The sequence below is a fragment of the Calliopsis andreniformis genome, chromosome 4 (assembly GCF_051401765.1).
Source record: "Calliopsis andreniformis isolate RMS-2024a chromosome 4, iyCalAndr_principal, whole genome shotgun sequence".
NCBI lineage: Eukaryota > Metazoa > Arthropoda > Insecta > Hymenoptera > Andrenidae > Calliopsis > Calliopsis andreniformis.
In genome coordinates, this window is record NC_135065.1 from 7742949 (window position 1) to 7757133 (window position 14185).

Below are 14185 nucleotides of genomic sequence, written 5' to 3' on the forward strand. Positions count from 1 at the left end.
ATATAGAAAAGATGGAAACTAGAGTGCAAGTTGTGTACAGTATTTAAAAGACGAAGCAAATTCTTATTTAAGTTTCATTTCTTTAACTCTTTGAAGCATGGATGGATTAAAAAGTCCCCTCTTCTTTAATACCTAAATATGCATAGCAGGATTTTCTTATACCACCTTGAAAAATTAAAATTATTTGAAACACTCTAATAATTAAAATAAACCTACTTAACTCAATGAATTATGATGAAAATTCAATGAATGAAATTTCAACATTGCAACCTGGGTTTTTTTCTTTTCTAAAATTGCGTGCTTCAAAAAGTTAACTGTGTTTATACAAATACTATTCGAGTTATAAGAAATTTCTAAATCTATGAAAAATAAAAAATGAAGGTTTATAAGAAATTGCTTAAAAATCCACAGTCTGTTGATAACTGTGATTAAGAGGGAAAGAAAGGAGCGAATTCTTTGACAATGTGATCCTTCGATCGTCTCAGTAATGAGTCAAGGATCATCATTGCATCCGTTTTCGAGAGATCACGTTCCCCAAGGATACACGCACGTCGAATACGACCACGATTGTCCTCTGAATCCTAAATCCTGTACGTCTAGGTGATTTATGCCAGGTCTCGACGAATAACGTGGCGTATCGTGCTCGAATATCGGAAACGTTAGCACTATGCGTGCACCGAGAGCTATGGATAACGCAATGCACTCGCTGCAGCCGCGAGCAACCGGATATCCGTGTGTTAGGCACCACTAAATACTACGTTACAGTAACCTGGATATCGCTGAATAATTTGAGAATTGTCTAATGTACGACAAAACATCAACTGTGTAACTGAGCTTGGAATTATTAAAGCAAAGGAAAGTAACTAAAATTGGACCCCCAATTGGTCATTTTTGTATACATAACTTTCTTAATATTAACGTTAAAATTAGTACGTCAGTGTCGAAAGATTCTTTGATTAGTTATCTGAAAATCTGCCTTGACAGAATCCATGTAAAAAATTACAGTGAAGAGAATTTTTGAATTTATGAAAACGTGTAGAAAATAATGATTTAAAATTTTATAAAAGGGACTCCCTATTGAGACTGCCTAATGTAACAATTTTTTATAGATGAAGTGGACCTAAACTTTGGTTATACAGGGTGTCCCAGTAAGAATTACCATCTTGATTATCAAAAGATAATACACTTTAGGAGTAATAGAAAAATGTTTCATTATATTTTTTATTATATATCTCTTAAATGATCGTGTCTACTCCTTCGTAGATGGAGTCGCTGGAGACATATTCTTCTATTACTCTTACAATTTAAGGTAATCAAGATGGTTATCTTTATTGAGTCACCCTGTAGAATACTTACAATCTTATCCAATAAATTCTGCAAGTTTCTTCGTTAACTCTCTTTGCAAAAGTCTCAAATATTTCACATATCTATCCACACGAGCCCAAGCCTATAATCTCTCACAAAGTTTGATGAGGAAACATCCCACCACCCTGCAACGACATCCTCCAATTTATCCTTCCAAATCTTATTAAATCGCGCATAAACGTGGGAAGACTGTTGTCTCGAAATAAAGGATCAGAGCCCAAGGATTTGGCCCTCGTCTTTCCCTCGGTCTTTCCCACCAGAAATTCCATCGCAAATTGCGCGACACTTTCGCCCCCTTGTCGCGTAATCCGTTTACGCCGCGAGCAACAATGAACGCGCGACGCGACAATTGTTGTCACCTAATTCGTTTATTGCAGAACGGAGGAAAGTTTCGGTCCTGGTCGTTCCGTGAAAATGAAATTCAAACGAACCGCGCGCGTACGCGATCCAAAATATTCCAGGAAGTTTCACAGCGGCAACTATGTTTTCTGAAGCTGCACTTTCGTACAGAAATCCCGAAAAATATCAAAATTTCTCGACTAAAGGAGATACAGTCCCATTTTCAGAGCATGACTGGAATATAATCGAACTGAGATATTCGAATTACCTTTTTGGATAAACAAAGCCCGCCTGGTTAGTTCCAATAAAAGCGCCCTCTCTGGAATGACGTCATCGTTAAAACGTCAATACCAGAGGAAACGATAGCTTTGATATTTCCATGGGATCGTGGCAAACTTCATTGCGCAGGGAAATTCAAATATATGCTGGCGCTTGAAAACAAAAGAGAACAACGAAAATCAAGATGAGGCAGTCACGCTCAATCATCAGTATCGATTGTCAGGCAACGATCAAATTTCAAACATTGAAGTTGGAGATTCAATACAGTAATTATATCTAAAAAATAACTCATAGCAGATAATTTGCAGGTGACGTTATTATTTATCAGATATAATTACTATATTGAATATGTCGTTTCTACGTTTGAAATTTGGTTGAGAGCTGACGATCAGCGATGATGGTTGAGCGTGATCGTTCCCTAAATGGAAAGTCGATCCTCGTTCAATGGGGATTAATTAAAAGGTTGACTCAATGAAGTTGCGCGATCGTTTAACTGTAAACGTGAAGCCTCTTTGGTCGTGGATGTAAGAAACGCTAACTGAATTCCAATGGCACGATTTTCTCGCTGACGTCGCGTGATGCGCCATAATTCATACGATAGGGAACGAACGCTGTCTTACGCGGATGCATCTAGATGCTATTTTTGTCGTCGAGGAATATGGAACGCGGTCGGGACGCTCGTCTTAATATTTTAATATGCATCGAAAACAGCGAAGCTCGAGTTAATAATTATTCCACGATGGGGAATGGAGCGTCCAATGGAAACACGGTACAAAATGTCACCGTGTCAGGTGAATAGACTGTTCTTGTGTACCTTTAGCATCGTTCATGTTTATATTTGATAGCAGTCGTTTGGCTAACAAAGTGTAGTATACCTTTAGCGAAAATTTATGAGTATTTTATGAGAAAAAGTCGATTGTCAATCATTTTGAATATGTGTCAAGGATACGAGTCGAGTATTGAGAAAATGAGTCAACTCCATTTTTGAAAGAAATTCGATTACACATTGTTTTGACCTTTATTGAATAATAATACAAAATTGAGCTGACTCAATTTCATTGTAAAGGGCTCGTACATGTCTACACTATGCTAAGGAATGAAAAATTCCTGTTGTAACTCGAAGAATGGATCTTCCAGACGTTCAGTAATTAGTAATTAAAAATCACTGCAAGTTCTTCTATCTTGAACTTAAATTACAATTACAATTCTATCAAAAGTAAGCAGATGTCCAGGAATTTTTAACCAACAAAGCTGGAAATAGAACTGTAATTATTATTAAATCATAAAGTTTCTCTTCGTCTTATCTTTTCCAGGATATCTGGAATTGTTACTCAATAACGAAGTTCACCAACAAAAGAATTACTATTTTGTTCTGCCCTGTATGGGAGTGCTCCGATGTACTCCTGACCTTTACGAAAGAACTCGCAAGAAGCCAAGCATCTCAAAGAGGAAGCTCTTTAACGAGACGATATTATGCACGAACATGCAATCAGTTCGAAATATATCTTGTCGTAACATTAAAAATGCATCCTTAATTTGTACAATCATACACAGTTGATAGCACTTAAAATTAATCTTACATGTTTTTTAATGCATTATCAATTCTATAGCAACACACTCGTAATAATACACCGCGACTTTTTCCATTCGACTTAAGAGCGTCGCGGAAGTCTGTGACCTTGAACGTGGAACTCGCGAGGAGCTATGCAATATACAGTTGATCGCAGAAGTATATAACCACCGTTAGCTATTCAGTAAGTGTTATATACAGCTATGTACAAGTGAAGTAGATAATCACTGGAAATCTATTTTTAACAAATATCTAACACGTTGAGTGCGGTAAAGGTCATCCGTGAAATGCATAGAAAGCATTCTAAAAAAATATAAGAAAGGGATACTAATAACCTGAGTGAAAATATCAACAATTCAACACAATTGCTATTTCTCTGTTATTAAACACAATTATCTCTGTTACACCTCCCACGATTATCCTTTGAATATAATTGCAACCTTAATAAACCAAAGTTTTACAACGAATAATTTTATCGTATGCACTGATGACCCGAGTATCGGTCACTCTAAAACATATAACAAAAATTTTGTTTGCTCCAAAATTATCAAGCTACAGTAAATACAGCAGGGAGCTTATAACAAAACAGTATTGTAACCAGTTAATTTAAAGACAAGGTATGCATTTTTTACCATTCATAAAACAGCTAGACTACAATGATTTACAAAAACAGAACCGAGTGTTAAAAAATTCATACTTTCAAGTCAGATTAACTGAATACAATATTGTTTCCTTATAAGACCCCTACTATAACTCACTCTATCTTGAAACTTGAAAAGGTATTGAATGAACATTCAGAAAACAGTCAGACCACGACGATGTGCAACAAGAGAACCAAATGCCCATTCGATACATTTACAATAAACACTGAACGATCACAAGAATTTCGCGCGATAGAACGGCAATGAGCACCACTGTCGCGCCTTAAAACACGTTCCGTTAAACGCGTACGTGTGTACATTCGTATCAGGAGAACGTCTATCGTGGGATGAGACTATGAGACCCGCCTCTCCCGCCAGTCCCACGACAAAAAAATGCTGGCAACAGCTGTGACATAACCTATCCACGTTGCGCTCCGTTCGGCTCGCCGCTAATCGCGATAACGATCGCTCGTCGTTTAGCCCCGTTACAATACACGCTCCACGTCGTCCTGTTCCTCTCCAGGCTGTCCTCAGCGATTCCCTCTCGACGTCAACCGTGCCCGCGGGAGAGAGGAGACGAACGTGCACGCGAGGCGTACGCGTGGTATGGTCATTGACGCATCAGGTGTCAGTCACCTCGAAAGGGTACGCGAGTCTCACGTGTGCGCCTCGTCGCGGCGATCGCGAGCGATCCCCCCGCGAGCACGTGTCATCTCCTGGGCCACGCGTCGTGGAATGCGAGAGGATGGAAAAACTCACCCAGTTTTTCGCGTTGCACGCGTCTCCCCTTGTCCTGTCTTCCGTCCTCTCCTCTCCTGTCCTCGTTCGTCCTCCGCGCCTTTCACTGTTTCGCAACGTGTCAGCGGTGGAATCGGTCGAGCGCCACGCTCAGGGACAGTCACTTGTCGCGAGGAGCGTGGATCGCCGCGAGAACGAGCACCGAGGGACGAGGAAACGCGTCGTCTGTACGCGTACCGCTCCGAACGCACTGTGAATCGCGACGCGGACACGACACCTCCACACCGCACCATGGATCAGCTGCTACTACCGCAGCGCTGCTCGGCGTCGCGGCACGTGACCGAACTACGGGGTGGGGGAAGGGCGGGAACGGGGCGATCGTGCGCGCGATTGGCCCGAGCTGCGCGGTCGGCTCGGACGCGTCGGCTGGGATCGTGAGGGCTCGGCTGACCGCGAAAGGATCTTCGGTTTGAAAGGGGGAAGAAGAGGAAACGGGGTCGCATTGCGCTTCGAAAATTGCATGACTCGGGAAAGTGATTTTCAGGGATTGCCGAAACTGTTTATGAGATTTTGAGTTTTGAATTTTTATAATGAATAGAGGGACACTTACCAAATTGATTTGTAGCTGTAACTCAAAAATCACGTTTTTCGATGTATGATATGCGATGTATGAGGAACCACTGAGTTTTTAGATTAATGCAGATGATACTGGAGTTCTTGTAGAGTGGATTGCGTGTTCTGTAGTTGTCAAAGATTGTAAACCTGTAAAAAATTATTTATTTGTTATGTAATATACAACTTAAGAGGTCTAAAATTATCATAGAATTTGTGAGCATTGTTACGTAATACCTACAGCGTAATAAAATTGTTGATTATTATAAACTGGTTTTTCTTCCTTTGCACCTGAGGAATCTTATATAATTATGACAAATTTTGCACTATACTATAATAAAAAAGTTTATTTAATTAATGCGGAGATGTGTGAATAATTTAGCCAAAACTGGACGTTGAAACACTATAGCCATCTAGCGGCGGCGCATTTTGAATTTGAATCGCCTTCGGAAACCGTACTGCCAGCACCATCTAGCGGTACCATTTATGAACTAATGTTGCAAAAGAAACTACTAGCGCCATCTAGCGGCTAATACTTTTTGAATACTTTGAAACTACAAAGATCCAGGACCATTAAAATCAATTTTTCTGCAATAATTACGCAATAGTCTCCTACAAAATTATTATATAATAAACTATTATGCTGTAACAAGTGCTCTGAAAATTCAGATTATCAATAAATGAATAAACAAGCAATTTTTTAAATCCATTATAATTTGAATGAGCGCGTGCGTATGGTCACTATAGCGCTCTAGGGCGAGATGTGACAATCGCCAATGCGTTCATAGAGAAACATAACCTATATTATCGCACACGATCTGTATTTTTTAATAATGAATACACCTGTGTTAACTAAACAACAGCAAAGACACAGCTTATCGGCGAAGAAAGCATCGGCCAAAGGATTGCGGAATGTTCTAGCACAGCCACAAGATGGTTACTGGTATGACGCATGATAACCTTTATACAAAAATAGTATTTCCTACTATAAAAAAAGTACATGCCTTTTATGAATTTTTATTAGGCCTATTGTGAATGGAGAAGAATGTACAGCTTTAAAAAATCTTTTAACAGAGTAAGTTACAGAAGGTGCAGTATAAATATTAATATATGCATAATAAATATTAGTTAGATAGCTTTTCTGTAATTGATACTTGCAGATTATTGCCAGCAATAAAACGTCCAATACATTCAATACCATGGTCACAGCTCAAGCATATGAAAAAGGAGGAACGTTCTCAAGTTAAAAAAGAAGCACTTTCGAAAGAAGAAACTGTACCAGACACAAAAACAATGTATGTATCTTTGACAAATTAATACTGAGTCTTTTAATTACATACTTTTTTAATGTTTGTATTTTCAGGAATTCTGTTATTTTGGGTTTGAATGCTATTACAAGATCTCTAGAGAGAAATGAAATCTGCTGCATCTTGATGGATTCGAATATTGAGCCGCAGCTTTTAATAAGACATATTATTATCATGGCACAAAATAAAAAAGTACCATTGTTATTGCTCCTCAATTTGAAAACACTTACATTAAATACCATTGGTTTTGCATCTGCTGCATTTGCTCTTAAGGTATTACTTCTACATTCAGTAGATGATATCAATGTAATTGTATTTTACGTTTGCAATTTTGTATTTCAGAATATTGTGAAGGAATCTCCAGATTATCATTTTCATCCATTGTACCAGAGAGCATACGACATTCACGAGAACATTCCTTTACCAAAACATTCTCTTCAATTATTCCCTGACCGTGAGCCATTAGAGGAGGCTATGCTACATGAAGAAGAAAAAATAACTTTTGCAAATGAGCCAGAGTTGAACTCTGAACCAGTTAAATTTACACTATCCACAAATGTATATAAGTATAGGACTTCACGTAAAGAAAGAGCATTTATTCCACCAACTTTAGCGGTAGCTTCCGTAGACGATAGTGTCGCAAGCAAAACAGATGGAAGGACTGAAGATTTCATTTCTATAAGTAACTATGATGATGTTGAAATTGATACAAACATTAACCAATTTACAAGATACGTTAGTATTCACGAAAAGAAGAACCAAAAGACGAAACGGAATTCAACTAAAGCACACAATACACCTATTAGGTACTTACCACTGAAAGTGAAGCGTTTACAAGGTAACAGTAATCGTGTAAAAGCTACCAAAACATCGAAACAGAAGAAAAAATAGCAAATAAATCAATGCTAATATCCACTTTACATATATGGTCGCTTTTTATTTTAAATAACAATAAATATGAAACATGTAAATACAATTTTATAAACCTTCAGATTATCGTTTATATAAATGTACAGAAATGCAATAAAATTAACAGAGTTATTTTTATACATATAAATACATTATATACAAAACTTGTACCCACTAAACTGAATCTTAGTGTCGATACTTGAAGTTTCTATTTCTTATAACAGAAATGTTTTCACTGAGCCATACAATAAATTTATTGCATGAGTTACATAAAACTTGATCTTTTCTACAAGAAGTCAGTCTTTTGTGCACAATATTGTTACCAGATCCATGGAAGAACATGGTTACCAGAATTATTTGTATATAAAATCTATTGCATTTGTAATATGGAAATCTCTTAAATATAAAAATTAAAGATACAGTATCGATTTCATAGACATATGTATTTAATTCCTAAGTAACTATAATATCATACAGGTAATGAAGAATTTACCGAAGATTTGAACATTCTGGTAAAAAACATCAGGCCTTTGGTTCCACCTGGTATATGGCTGACTAAGAACGACAACATAGCTATCAACTGTAAAACAGCGCAAAGCACTGTTAACGGTGTAGACTGTAAATGTAGGGCACAATAGAGTGTTCCTATTAAAGTCGCTAAGTAGGTCATGCTGAAACACCTTCTTTCAGCAGTGAATAAAGACTTTAAGTAACTCAATGGACCCAAAAGGAAGCAAAAACTATAAAAAGACGTTGAATGTGAATTCTGTTCCTACACTAATCGAAACTATCGCTTGCTGCACTTACCTCGATAGGAAGAAAACGCTACCCAAAGTGTATAGGAGCGCGAATTTTCTCGCTTTGAGTAACAACACTGGAATATACACCGCCGACAGACAGAAGCAAAGGACACCCATGGCAAAACACACAACGAACGCTATCAGCCTTTGCACTCGCGTCTGTGAGAGAAGGAACTTGTTGGAATGCTATTTGTCATGTCAAAACATTGAATTTATAGGTTATGTTCGGTGGTACGTACCATGCTAGGGCAACATTCCCTGTGCGCCCCTTGCATCCATCCTGTCTCCTCCTTATCTTCATCATTGTCTCTTCCAAACCATTTTCCGATGCTCGTTTTCGGTAACGTCACCGACGGCACCGTAATCTTAAATTGTTTCTCATTTTTACTGCTAAGAAGATACTCGTTCAGCTCTTTGTTGAGATCGGCCATTTTGACACGTCGCCATATTCACTTATGTTTACGGGACACGATGCGCGCTAAATACCGCGCACAATTACGCTCCTTCTTTCAAATTGTTTACTTTACAATAATAAATTTCAAGGCACATTAAATGTCATTTTTATAATTATATCTTTTAATATCACATGTGATAAGTAAATTCAAGGAGAGAGAAATTGTATGATGTTTAATAAAGGACGACTATTTAAACATACAAATTACTTCTGTATCCTGAGTCTGATCTAGTTACCTGTAATTTAAATTTAAATTGTTGCCGCGCTTCTGCGCACTGCAAGAAGCGGCTTTTAAAATTATAAATCAGATAAAATTTGTAAAGGTATTGGGAATTATTTTGAATATTAAAGGTGTTCTTCATTTTCTATAAATATTAAATATTGATAAAAAGAGCTACGAATTAATTAGATGTCTAACGTATAAAAAAGGCCCCGAGTTTATGTAACTAATAAATGATTTAATAGTGAAATGAGCACACCGAGTTCATGGATTTTCAAACTTACATTTATTTAAACAAATCAACATTGACCTCATATTTTACGGGTTGTATACTGCATTTGTCGCACAGGTAAATGCATCACTCTATTACGCAAGAACTATACGTCCTGCAACGCGTGGCATCGTTTTGGGATTAATTCGAGAAGAAAATCAAATATATGGGGGACGGGGGAGACTGAGTATATCGACAGTACTCTAATTGGGACTAGAGAAATTCGACTAGAAAAAATCGGCGGTTGATCATTCTCACGTAGTAATGATAATAATAATAATAAATAATTTCTAATGGCAAACGCCAGCAATAATAATAATGCTAATAATACTCACGGTAATCATAATAGTGGAATTGTAATAAACATGACAATAATAATAATAGTATAATAGCAATAATAAAAAGCATAACGTAACAGTAATCAGGGCCATTAATAACAAATCGATCACATTCGAATACAGTACACACTACGAACCGTTGTTGAGCGGTTCAACGTCATATCGCGTCTTGTTTTTTTTTTTCTTTTTGCTCGTTTAATGACTTTATATCGCTATAATACGTACTGATCACGGTCACTCGATCTCTCGATTATACGATACATGGAATGAGACTGCTAATTATTCAACACGAAGGCTCCTAAAATCATTCACGTATCGCGAAACGAACTTCATTTTTCTCGGGATTAAAGTACTTATTTAATTACGTCTCGTCGGGTATGCGTGTGTACATGTAATGTGTGAATATGTGTACATATGTCGGTATGCACGAGTGCGCCGTATGTAAGTGTTCCATGTGTGTACGATATATGTATATTCATATATTATATATATATTCATATATGCCTCTGTTCTCACTTCCACTCTGTCTGTAGGTGTAAAAAACGATGTCCGTGAACATGTATGTATGCACGTGTCTCTGCGTAATGTATGTGTGACCCGGGTATCTTCATTAACTATATATGTACTTTGGCTTCGTCTGTCCACTTAATTTCTCTCATTCTTCATGTTTGTTTTTTTTTTTCGTTTTAAACGCTAATGGCAGCACAGATACAATGTATTTATAATCCTCATTTTTATCCCCTCGCTTCACAAACGCACAGCATTTTCAACGTGCCCGAGTCTTTCCCCTTACAAGAAATAATGTGTTTATGAATCACTTTGTTGCTTCTTTGTTTCGTTCGACGCGCACTCGACGGCCCCTCTGCGCGCGGGAACCGTTCGAATGTCGACGCCCTCCGCGGATGGTAATTACGCAATTAATACATTACGCTATGTATACTATCCTCTTTATACAAGTACGCAACGATACGCCAGAATTAATTATTGTATGCACTACGAAGGAAAGAACCTATATATGTATACGTGTATACGTGTGCACGTTCGAGAAAAAACGAATCGCTATGCAGCGCGTCCATAATAGTACGGTTTCACTTTTCGCCTCTTTAGATACAAGTGCCACGGCTAGATTCTTTTTCCTCGCCTCATCTTCCTGCAGCGTCGCGTGTCGCTGACGATGCTCGATGGAAATGGCCATCATCATGGTCTCCTCTTCACGCATACCAGATTCGTGAACGCGACCACGGGACACCTAACGCGTCTGATCTCGAGAAAGCTCGATCTGTACAAGTATCGTATGCAACTATAGCAACCTGCAATGCTGCAGCAAACAGCTTTCTTCCACTGTGAGCACTCGCCAAGTATCCTAAGCGATCGACTATCGTTAACGCTGGCGCTCTTAAATAGCGAATAGAGAAACTAACCAGTTGGAAACGAGGGGAGCTTGCATGCCCAAAACGATCAAAGCGAGAACGTTTCTTCTCGAAAGGAGAGAGAGCTCGATGCATGCACTATGCCTGTGTGTATCTGTGTTTGTATGTGTGTGTGTGTGCATATGTGAGTGAATAGAAAACGTGTGGAGAGTTATTAGAAATTGTTTTCGGAGCCTTCGAGGGGAGCAAGTGGGAGATTTTATTCGCTAAAACGATTTACTCTAGAATAATCCTACGGTTGAACGAAGAAGATGTCGCGTCTTGTTTTTCTCGAGATCAAACGCAGCCGCCGCGGTCGACGAAAGAAAGACAGATTGCTAGCCACGAGATAATAGCCAACTAATTGAATACATTATCGAATGTAACTAATGGCGCAATAATATCTGCAGGCTGTGCCCCCCACCCCCTTAAATGGTACTTACAAATTACCTAAGTGAGACTCTCGTACGCTATGCAACGGTCAAATCAGTCGCGCAAGTAATCATTTTAGGTATTATTCTCGTCTTTTATCCGCTCCTCTGTTTTGTCTCTTATGTTCTCGTTTAAAACACACGCACGTTTCATAGAAAAAATTCGCGAGCACGAGGTCGCGCGGAACACGCCGGAGAAAAAAGGAAGTTTTCTAACACTCTTCGTTTCCCTCTTTTTTTTTCATCTTTCCCGCGTTTTCTCTTCGTTCCTCGCGCGATTCTTACGCAAGCTCGTCGTCGACGATTTTCACCCCGTTACTCATCCTTTTCCTCTAATTCTATCATTCACTCTCACTCTCTCGGTCCCTTTCTCTCTCTCTCTTTCTCTCAGTTACTTTACACGTTTGTTTTCTTTAGAAAATAATTTCTATCTCTGTGAGTTTCCTTATTCTTGTAATTTTTTTCTCATTTTTTTTTTCTTTTTCAGCGAGAGCTTTAAGCCACTTCGAATGAAAGATTGAAGCGATCCTCTTCGAGGAAGGTCCCCAGGCTCGCGGAAAGACTTGAAGTCCGCTTGGAACTTCCTGTCTTCTGAGTCTTGCCCAAGGATTCAATCTTTATTCGCGCGGTCATTGGAACGAGCTTCAGCCACAGCTTTCAGCTTTCCCCCTTTTTTCTTGCATTAGTTTCAAACAACCGCGACTCGTCGAATAGCCACCACGGCGTGGGGGAGTTAGCAAGGGGCTGTTAATACGAGACGACATCGAGAAACCGCGAGGTTGAACGAACGGCGAAACAAAATCGGAATTCGAAATCGATGGGAGGAAGTCCCGAGTTCCTACGAGTATTTTTCTTTTGGCAAATTCGAATACGATTGCGTGCTTGGATACCTGCCGCGTAATTTCCAATTACAACTATTAAATATTAAAAATATGTACAAAATCTGTGACGGCGATGCTCAAGTAGTATCGCTTTAGCAACGATGTACACAGGGTGACGCAAAACTGTCTGCACTTGTCTATAGCTCCACGTTAACTAGTGAAATAGAAATAATTGCTTAGCCTACAGAAAGAATCAGCCACCTTCGCAAAAGTGGTAAACCCTACGATTTTCTATATAATAAAGGAAAAAAAATGATATAAAATCTAGCTGCTACCTAAGGCTACATACACTGCTGAGTTTTAATATTCATATATCTTCTTAGAACGTATTATATGTCGCTTATCGCTAAAGGGATAATAGAACCCCTGGAAAGGAACAAGAAAAACTTGTATCAGAAGTACCTATCCCTTCTCACATGCTCTACTACGTACAGAATATTGTACCTACACTTTTGGAGCACCCTGTATACCTCGTCGTCTTTTCTGCAGTCTCACACCTATTATGTACTTTCTCGATTGCCAAAGCAACATGCCCCGCACTCCAGGGAGAGAATATAGTTCATTCGTAACTGTGTGGGTCGGCTGTGGACCGTGGCACGTCCGAAGCACTGATTATTCGAACGATCGAAATACAAAATACACATTCGATCGAGGCTTCCTCCATCCAGAGAGACGCTCTAGTCTCCCTCTGTAATATCAAAAATCTAAAACGATCGAGTGTCGCGGCTAGAAACCGGCAAGAGAGCATGAGTGTGTACGTGCGATGTGGTTTAGTATGTATACAGTACTCGAAAATCCGACGAATATCGCATGATCGTCGTTCGCTTGGAAACATATATCGAATCGCGCGCGGCAGCAACTGAATCAGACACAGACAGACAGGCAGGCAGACACGGTCAATCGAAAAGTCGCTACTGAAACAGTGTTTTAGTCGTTAAGTACATGCAGCCGTCAATAACGTAGATAGTCGCGTTGTTTTTCGCTTAATCTTAGTACCCCATCCTTAACTGGCTATTCAATCAACTATAATTGTAACCCTAATTAATATTGCACGCGCCGGCACACGAGGGCTGCTAAACGGTTCGCTTAAGCCGCTAGATAGCGGCCCTCTTTTTTCCTCTAACATTTCTCCACGAAACAACTTAATTATGCGTATGCACGAGACTCGCCAACGATCCTCGGGCCACGAGCGATCCTCTTGCAGCCTCGACGGATCGTCCTCGCGGTTCTGTCCCGAAGAAACGGAAAGGAATGTAATAAATGTCTGCTCGTCGAGCCCTGACGACTCACCGAACGAAATCTGGTTTCTCCCCTGGCCCCTGAAACGGGACGATTCCCCTGATTCTCATCATCCAGTTTCCATTTTTCTCCATTTTCGAATTTACCGCCACTGTACGTGCGCGATGAGCCCTCTTTCGTTCGAATCGGCTCGTTCTCCAGTCAGAAACAAATTTCTTCTTTCTGTTCGGTGCTCCTCTTCCTTTTAATATCAGCTACGCTTAACAACTAAGCTCGTATTATTATCGTTAAGTCGGTGTACGTTTAAATCGATTATTTTACGTTTCCTGTACGTTATCGACTATCAATAAACGCGCTATGCGAACTGTCACCTCGTCGTCAC

At 39.3% G+C, this 14185-nt stretch overlaps 3 protein-coding genes across 9 annotated transcripts in view; 1 reads left to right on the top strand and 2 right to left on the bottom strand.

Moving 5' to 3' along the window:
• The window catches only part of LOC143177829 (uncharacterized), a 72545-nt gene extending 67223 nt beyond the window's left edge, over positions 1-5322 (bottom strand). For 2 of the 6 annotated variants that reach the window (XM_076376057.1, XM_076376056.1), the window contains exon 1: positions 4954-5268. In XM_076376057.1, the coding sequence (XP_076232172.1) occupies positions 4954-5225 (272 nt within the window). In that variant the 5' untranslated portion in view covers positions 5226-5268. Of the gene's footprint in view, positions 1-4953 lie in introns of all 6 variants that reach the window. The other 4 variants (XM_076376058.1, XM_076376055.1, XM_076376054.1 and 1 more) reach the window with 4 other exon arrangements.
• A 1032-nt stretch (positions 5323-6354) lies between these two features.
• Positions 6355-7745, top strand: LOC143177828 (uncharacterized). Of its 2 annotated transcripts, XM_076376052.1 has the most exons (5): positions 6355-6487; positions 6569-6619; positions 6705-6839; positions 6908-7124; positions 7194-7745. In XM_076376052.1, exons 1-5 carry the CDS (start codon positions 6378-6380, stop codon positions 7740-7742), a joined length of 1062 nt encoding a protein of 353 aa, XP_076232167.1. In that variant the 5' UTR covers positions 6355-6377; the 3' UTR covers positions 7743-7745. The 2 variants fall into 2 exon arrangements, with proteins under 2 accessions (XP_076232167.1, XP_076232166.1); XM_076376051.1 differs by having other exon boundaries at positions 6908-7745.
• Positions 7746-7762: 17 nt separating this feature from the next.
• Positions 7763-9000, bottom strand: LOC143177831 (uncharacterized). The gene is made up of 3 exons (XM_076376061.1): positions 8800-9000; positions 8568-8719; positions 7763-8500 (listed from the first exon to the last, which is right to left on the bottom strand). The coding sequence occupies exons 1-3, from the start codon at positions 8989-8991 to the stop codon at positions 8230-8232; spliced, it is 615 nt and encodes a 204-aa protein (XP_076232176.1). The 5' UTR covers positions 8992-9000; the 3' UTR covers positions 7763-8229.
• Positions 9001-14185: the final 5185 nt, after the last annotated feature.